General features: G+C 44.0%; 1 protein-coding gene across 2 annotated transcripts; it reads right to left on the minus strand.

The window, feature by feature from the left end:
* Positions 1–1,146: 1,146 nt before the first annotated feature.
* LOC114633930 (T-cell-specific guanine nucleotide triphosphate-binding protein 1-like) lies at positions 1,147–8,136 on the minus strand. Of its 2 annotated transcripts, XM_028782537.1 has the most exons (3): positions 7,799–8,136; positions 6,595–6,621; positions 1,147–3,895 (listed from the first exon to the last, which is right to left on the minus strand). In XM_028782537.1, the coding sequence occupies exon 3, from the start codon at positions 3,873–3,875 to the stop codon at positions 2,622–2,624; it is 1,254 nt and encodes a 417-aa protein (XP_028638370.1). In that variant the 5' UTR covers positions 3,876–3,895; positions 6,595–6,621; positions 7,799–8,136; the 3' UTR covers positions 1,147–2,621. The 2 variants fall into 2 exon arrangements, with proteins under 2 accessions (XP_028638370.1, XP_028638369.1); XM_028782536.1 differs by lacking the exon at positions 6,595–6,621 and having other exon boundaries at positions 7,799–8,135.
* Between the last annotated feature and the right edge of the window lie 210 nt (positions 8,137–8,346).

The raw sequence follows: 8,346 nt of genomic DNA on the forward strand, positions 1-8,346 counted from the left end.
TAAACATCTTGTTTTTCTCACATATCTTGTTTTGTTGTTTAGTGCCTCCAGCTGCAGGGTGCACGTGGTAAAGTGTCTTCAGCTGTGTTCCCCTGCTTGTGCTTATATATACCCAGGATTTCCTTTCAATAAATGAGACTTGTACAGACTCTTTGTCTTCTCTTCATTCTTTGCATCTCTTGCCCTTCTATCCCCACTCTCCCTCTTGCTAGACTCTGTTGACTGACCTGTGGGCTGGGTCAACATACTGTCCTTTTTAATATATTATTTCATTTTTCCCCATTCAGGGGTCTGAAAAGTCTAAATTATTGATGGAAATTTCATACAAAGAAAAACCTCCCTTTGCCAGGGTAGTGGCAGCTTTAATCTCAGCACTCAGGAGGCAGAGGCAGGCCTGTGAGTTTGAGGCCAAGGCTGGCTACCTAGTGAGTTCCAGGACAGCCAGGACTACACAATGACACCCTATCTCAAAAGAAGAAGAAGAAGAAGTAGAAGAAGTAGAAGAAGTAGAAGAAGTAGAAGAAGTAGAAGAAGTAGAAGAAGTAGAAGAAGAAGAAGAGAAGAAAAGAAATATAAAAAGACCTTCCTTCAACTTTAAAAGAAAAAAATTTTTTTAAATGCTCTAGCTGCATGTACCCCTGCTACTCCTGCATGCCAGGAGAGGGCATTGGATCCCATTCCCATTACAAATGGTTGTGAGCCACCATATGGTTGCTGGGAATTGAACTCGGGACCCTTGAAAGAGCAGTCAATGCTCTTAAACCTTTGAGCTATCTATCCAGCCCCTCCCTTCAACTTTTATTTTATAATATAATCTATACAAGTTAGGCAAGCTAAACACTCATGATAGTGAGTGGTGCGCACCGATTTCCTGTCTGTTTCTTTACTCTATTTCAGAGTTAACCATGCCTTCTTAGCTTTACTATGGCATCGCTGGTTTTATCTAACTGTTTGGTTTCCCCACAGTTGTCACACAAGTGAATCTCAAATCAGCCTCGTGTTCACTTGTTCAGCAGAAACAGTCTCAAGCTGTGTCCCACTTCCCCTGGCATAGCCCCAGCTGTGTCATATATTCGGTAAATCTAGCATTTATTCTGCTTCTCTGTGCAGCACTGTATCTCTATTAAAAATAATTGAATTGTATTCTTTAGGTAAAAAGTAGGAAATTTTACTTTAATCTTGATTTTACATAGATCAGCAGTGACTCACTGGGCACACTGTGTCTACGTCTAGTGATTTGCATCTAGGAAGGAGACTACAGAGACATAGGTGCTATCTCCACCATCTGTTTGGTTGTCAGGCAATAGCCTGGGTGCCCCACCCCCTATCAACAAACATTTGAATTGTTTATAGGCTTGTCCATGTTTCTGAAGGATTTGTTTTCATGTTTAATTATGTATCTGTGTGTCTGTGTGGGAGTATGTACTGTGAGTGCAGGTGCCCTTGGTGGCCAGAAGAGGGCATCAGATTCCTGTCGGGCTAGAGTTCTAGGGAATTGTGAGTTGTCTGGCATAGGTGTGGAGAACCAAACTCTTGTCCTATATGAGGATAGTATGTGCTCTTAAACCTCTGAGCCATCTCTCCAGTCCCTAGACACAATTAATCTTAAAGTCCCACAGCTAGTAACCAAAAACATAATATACCTGTTTGCACTGTTAGGCAATGTTTAAAGAGTGTCAAAGAGTAACTGCATGTGTAATTTCCTCAGAGGTCACACCACTACCCACATTACGGGCTGTGTCATAATTTTTGTGTCAACACTGCAGAAATTGCTTATCTACAATCTCACTTGCAAATTCAACTTCCTGGGATGGCTGCTAATTTACATTTCGGCTTTTGGATGGGAGACTGAGTATCTTCACACATGATTAAGGAACTTGTGTATTTTGGGGGGATTTCCTCTTTGATCACTAGTGTCTTTCCTCTAATTTTCTATCCTCACGATTCATGTACGAAGTGTTATCTGTTAACACGTGAGGACTCTCCAGTGTGCAAACCTCAGACTACATCCCTGTCTTGTGTAATTGCACCTCTGCAGAAATGCAGCAGACACTGTGACTCAGGTGATGCTTCCCCATTGTTTTCTGTTACACTCTGTTATATGAACCGTATATATGACAACCGTAAAAACCAACCATGATGTCAGTCAGCCTGCTCTCAGCAGAGCAGCACAAAGCCAAGTCATGTGGTGGATATATGTATTTTTTTAAGTCATTTCTTCCAGGTGTGGTAGTGCATACCTTTAATCACAGTACTCAACAGGCTGAGGCAGGAGGATTTCTGTGTGAGTTCAAGGACAGCCTGGTCTACTTCTGTAGAGAAAGAGATCTAGGAGATCCATAGTAAGATCCTGTCTAAACACAAAGAAAATTATTTCTGAAAACTCTGTGCCCAGAAAGTTTGTACTTGCACATTGTATAAGACTGGTGCTGGGAATGACATAACCACCATGTGGCATAATTCTGATCCCTCTATTTTCCCAAGGGTCACAAAGTCTAAGGGATATCACAGCCTGGCCAGGGTGCTTCAGGAACACCCTCAGCCGTCTCTCCAGCACCCTGAAAACACTAAAGTCACCTGAGTCCCAGGTCAGCTGCCTCATTCTCTCCATCTTTAGAGCCTTACTCAGAGTCCACACTGTCCTGCGGAAAGACTCTCTTCTTAAGTAGAACTTTAGCATCCTCGGCCACTGTGTCAAGAAAATAATTTTGCATATAGTAACTCTTTCTAAAGTAAAGACCAGTGGCTACGAATCCACCGGTGACAGCAAAAATTTTCTCTATGATTTTCACCAGCTTGTCCGCCACGGATTCATCCATCTCACTTGACAGCAAATGGGGTGACTTAATGGTGGACTCCAGCTCCTTCACAGACGTGGACCATTCCCTGGCCATGTTTTCCAGTGACTCCTCATCCAGTCCAAAGCAAGCCCTGTAGTGGGTCAGGATCTTCTCAAGCTCCTCGATGTCGTCACTGAAGAACGACATCATGGGGATGGTGGCCGATGCCCCAAACTTCAGAGCCTCCAGCCAGATCGTCTGTCTCAGGGCATCTCTCCTGCGATCAATAGCAGTCTCAGTAATGTTAGGAAGGCACTGCATGAAGATGTGACGCTTCTGTGCTGGAAGCTCTTCCAAAAGGGTGGACTCCAGTTTAGGAAAATCAAACTGTGCTACCTCAATGCTGGAGATTAAGAAGACATGAGTGGAGGGTACCTCGGCTTTCTGCAGCTGCTTCACACAGTTGTTTTGGATCGTCTTCAGGAGTTCTTCCCTATTGAAGGACTTGGGTTTACTTCTCTTCTCATTCCACAAATCACTGTCAATTTTTGTCCGCACAAAATAGAATTTCTTTTTCATTTTTCTGATTGCTTTGGCCAGCTGGGCATCGTTCTCTCTAAATCGAGTAGCTGAGATGATAAGAAAAAAGTCATACTCCTGAAACTTCACTTCCTTCAGATATTCTTCTGGTTTGAAGTTATCTGTCCCAACCCCAGGGAGATCCCAGATGGTGACGTTAGGGAACTTAGGGTGGGCGTATTTCTGCCTAACCATGGTTGTCTCCACTGCTCCAATCTTAGCTGCTTCAGTCTCTTCATGTCCTATGCCCCGCAGGGCATTAATCAAAGTGGACTTTCCTGCCCCTGTCTCCCCTGTCACAGCGATGTTCAAGGGGGCTTTCTCAATGTCTGTCAAGGCAGAGGTGATTATAGAAATTGCCTTCTGTATGTCTCCTCCTTGCATATGCGACTGAATTGATTTGATGGTCTCCTCAGAAATGATTTTACTTTCCATCTTGAAATTCTTGAAGAATTCATTAAAGCTAGAGGCCATACCCTGAGCCTTTGTATCAGGTTTAGAAGAAGACTGACCCATGGCTGTGGGCACACAGGACACTGGAGGGAAGGCAGAAGTGGAAAAGAAGGTCAAAGGTTAGGATATCACAGAAGCACTCAACTCTGCAGGTGGGGCAGAAGATGCTCTCCAAACTTATGCTAGGACTGAGAGCATTTCCCTGCTCAATTCATTGATATTTCTAGGGCTTGGCTGCTTTGCTTCCAATCAAGAGATTGTTCATTAATTGTAGTATCTGATTTCTCTAGCCAAACTTTCTAGACTACATCATTTTTCATCTTTTTAAATTTTAATTATTTTGAAAAAAAGAAAAGTTGGAACACAGCACCATCTAATAAGCCAAAGAAGAAATGCCACCATACTGCAGCCCATTTGTGCTGTGACAGTCCCTGACTTTGAGACATCCTGGAGAGTGAGGGTATAACACAGAGGCATACAGTTTCCCTAACTTGCACTGGGTTCTAGGTTCAATCCCCACTACCACATACTCATAACAGTCATAGCTTACTATAAAGTTGTAAGACAGTAAGACAGTGTGGGTTTGCTGAAAGAGTAAACAAACACAACAGTGTTAAAATAGAGTCCCACGGGAGAGATAACTCAGCAGCTCAGGTTGCTTGCTGTTCTTACATGGAACCAAGTTCAATTCCCAATACCCAGATCAAGTGGCGCCGAACCACCTGTGATCACAGCTGCAGGGGATCTGACGCCCTCTTCTGGACTCTGAGGGCATCTGCACTCACATGCACATATCCACATGAGGTCAAACACACATACACATGAATTAAAAAATGAAATAAATCTTAGAAATAAACCCAACTACTTCTCTATAAAAGCCTGTAGTACCAGGACACTGACAAGATTGGGAGCAAACATTTGCAAAGGTCACATCTAATAAAAGACTGTGACCCAAAAATGCATAAATAACTCTTGAAACCAAACAATTAAAAACAAACAGCACTGGGTGATGCTGGTGCACACCTTTAATCGTAGCACTTGGGAGGGAGAGGCAGGGGGACCTCTGAGTTTGAGTTTAGCTTGGTCTACAGAGTGAGTTCCAGGACAACCAAGGCCACATAAAGAAACTCTCCCTGTCTTGAACCCCCCTCCAAAAAAAAGAAAAGAAAAAGTGAAAAAAAAAGAAGAAGAGCAAATAACATCTTTTTAAAATGGACCAAAAGCTGGATGTGGTGGCGCACACCTTTAATCCCAGCACTTGGGAGACAAGGGGACCTCTGAGTCTGAGGTTGGTCTGGTCTACAGAGTGAGTTCCAGGACAGCCAGGGTTAACCAGAGGCACACTACCTAAAAAAAAAAAAAAAAAACTAAAATAAAAATGAAAAAATAAAATGTACCACTCATTTTAGAAGACTGCACGGCAGCTTCTTTAGCACTAAATTAAGCACAGTCAACATACATGCTTCTTGACATTCATACGTTTGTTCCCACACGAACCTGCAACTGAATGTTTCCAGAGGATTTGTACATAATTACAAACCTTGGAAGTAGCCAGGGAGCCCTTTGGTTGACAAATGAACTAAACAGCTACAGGATTGCCAAGACGACCACACACTGTTCGGAAATACAAGAGCTAACTGTAAGCCACTAAAAGACTGAGTGGAAGACGCCACCTCAGAGGCAACATGACTCCCACAGCACGTCACACATGTTGAGTGACTCTCTGTACACGGCAAAGTAATGGAAAAAATCAAGTCAGTGGTTGCCATGCATTGTGGAGACTGAGTGAAAAGGCAGAGTGGAGGGCAGTGGGAATACTCGTGTGACACCATAACTGGGTGTGTGCTGAGATGCATCTTGGATGGATACAACCTGGAAGAAACTGTCTTTAGGCCTTGTCTGAGCATAATGTGTCAGAGACAGTTCACCATAATGGTGGGGGATGCCAGTGTTGGGTGATAAAGACCGTGCATGGGTAGGGTGGCAATATAAGTCACTACCTTTTCTTTTTCCTCTGTGAAACTAAAGCTTCCCTTAAAGAGTAAAATCTTAATTAAAAAGAAAAGAAAAACCCCACCAAACGCTAAAGAAAAGACAATCACTCTTTGGGATATTTAATGAAATTCTTTTAAATTACATTTTATTTGTGTGGGAGTGTGGGGTGCACATGCAGGGGTAAAATAACTTGTGAGAGTCGGTTCTCTCCCTCTACCATGTGGGGCCTGGAGATGGAATTCAAGCCATCAGGCTGAGTCCAGTGCCTTCACCTACTGAGTCACCTTGTCCCTCAGTGGGATTTTCTTTTTATTTATTTTTTTATTTTATTTTATTTTTTTTTCAGTGGGATTTTCTAAGAGTCAGTCCGCCTGAGACCCCACTCCTTACCCCGTTCCATCTTGTGTATAAAGAAGTTCAAATACATGCTAGGAAGTCACCTAGGGGGACTCACCGCTGCAGAATGTGTCACAGGTAGAAGAGACAGTGTGAATGATACATGAAGGGGTTGAGGAGGACATTTGCCAGTCACATCAAGAAGATTCTTCTGTCACTTTGGAACTCACATGAACTTCTCAGGACACAGAAGATTTTGACATAGGACACAAGAAGAAATCACACACCCGGGACGAAACATAATGAAAGAGATGCAAATCCTCTATACTGAACCTCATAGAGAGAGGGAAATTTGTGAGATAAGGAAACCAGACCCCCCCAGGTCAGAAGAGATGTTTGGGCAGAGGACAGGCAGAAAGAAGCTCTCTGGCTACAGTGAGGGAGCAGGTACCTTCACTGGGGCCTCCCTGGCAGTCACCTGTTACAGAAAGAGAAGAAAGGAAAAGGGTAATTTGGGGAAGAATTCATCTGAGCAGGTATACAGATCTGATTTGGTGTGTGTAGGATCAGGGATGGCAAAAATTCTCCTTAGCAGAACTAGAGACATCTGGCCTGTCACTGGATAGGTGAGGGAGTTGGGACACCATGAATATCTGTGAGTATCCAGCATGAATATCCACACACATACTCCTGGGTAGACACACACACACATGCACACGCAGACACACACATAGCAGACAGAGAATTCTTAGGCATCTGACATGTGCCGACAGCATCCCACCATGTGGCAACTCTGAGTATATGTGCTAAGTCTTAGAATGAGCGTGTCTGGGTATAAAAAGGGTAGACTCCCAGAACCTTGTCCTCTAACCATTGAGAATGCATCTATCCACTGAGGAGAGGCCAGGGTAAAACGAGAGGGAATGCTGGGAATGTGTCCTATGAACCTCAAGTGTGCTTCTCTACACACTGTTTCACTTCATCCCGATAACCGTGCAAGCATGGTGTAATGATGTTCACCTTAAAATTAAGCACAGTTTTTGGTAGAGTACTAAGGATTGAACCCATGGCCTTGTGCATGCTAAGCAAGTATCCTAGCACTGAGTTGTACCCCCAGCTTTTTCCACCTTAAAATTAAGGATCAAAGAAACTGAAAAGTTAAGACACATGCAGGAGGGAGTCCTACTGTTGACTAAGATCAGTGCTGGGATCCAAGGCTGAGGTTTGGCCCTCTGAGCTCAGAGTTCTTTGAAGAGGCCAGGGACAAGCCCATAGTTTGGTGAAGGAATCAGAGTTCATGAAGACACATGGACTCCAGAGTTTGTGCTTAAATAATGTTCCTTGTCTTCCAAGCAAAAGGTGTTTGGATATTAGACAGGTGGTGTCTGGTGTCAGGCGATCTCTAATACGATCCCTACCCATCAACACCCCTGTCTTCTCCATAGCCTGCAAATGACTGCTTCTTAAAAATATCCCAGATATTAAGCTCTCTGAATGCCTTTTAGCTGTCTTCCACCCATCCTGCCTCTCGGCCTAAGCCCATGACACTCCAACCACACCAAGCATGCCCGCAGTTCCACCCCCAGACCTCCAGCCTACAATCCGGTTTGTAGACCTATATTAATTTTTAAAAACATGTATATCATCTCCCTCACCAGTTCCTTTGAGGTAAAGAGATTTCCGGTGGAAGAGTGGAGTCCAGCGAAGAGCTTCCCTCTGCAGCAGGCACAGCAGGTGCACACAGACGTGTTCAGATCCGTCTTTGCTGCTTGGAAGTCCAAGAGTGCTGCGCAGTGTGACTACCACAGAAGAGACTGAGCCGTGTATGAAGAGCTCTGAGACTTATCCCTAGCTGCTGCCCTGCCCTCACAGGAATCTAGCCAACAGAGGGAGGAGAACAGTCTAACAATGCAATGCAGAATAGGAACTTCCAGAAACATGAAATTGAAAGTAGATTTTTTGTAACATAGAAATTTCTAGGCATAGAAACCGAAAGCCAGTGGGACCAAAGGTTGCATCGGTCAACATGCTTTTGGCATGGTATAGAGGAGAGGGTGCAGGGATCCAGGCAGGAGTGACTGAGGAGGGGAAGTTTCATTTAACCCAAGATTGTATTCATGCCATCAAAGAGCTGAGCCAGAACCCAGAGCCCACAAACCCACTCAAGGCCTTGCTTCCCCTTCTGCACAACTAGTCTCCATGG

This window comes from Grammomys surdaster, unplaced genomic scaffold (genome assembly GCF_004785775.1).
Source record: "Grammomys surdaster isolate TR1022 unplaced genomic scaffold, NIH_TR_1.0 797, whole genome shotgun sequence".
NCBI classification, from domain to species: domain Eukaryota; kingdom Metazoa; phylum Chordata; class Mammalia; order Rodentia; family Muridae; genus Grammomys; species Grammomys surdaster.

Bases quoted from the DNA above. Each gene is read 5' to 3' on its own strand.
- LOC114633930 (XM_028782537.1), bottom strand. From the start codon at position 3,875: ATGGGTCAGTCTTCTTCTAAACCTGATACAAAGGCTCAGGGTATGGCC.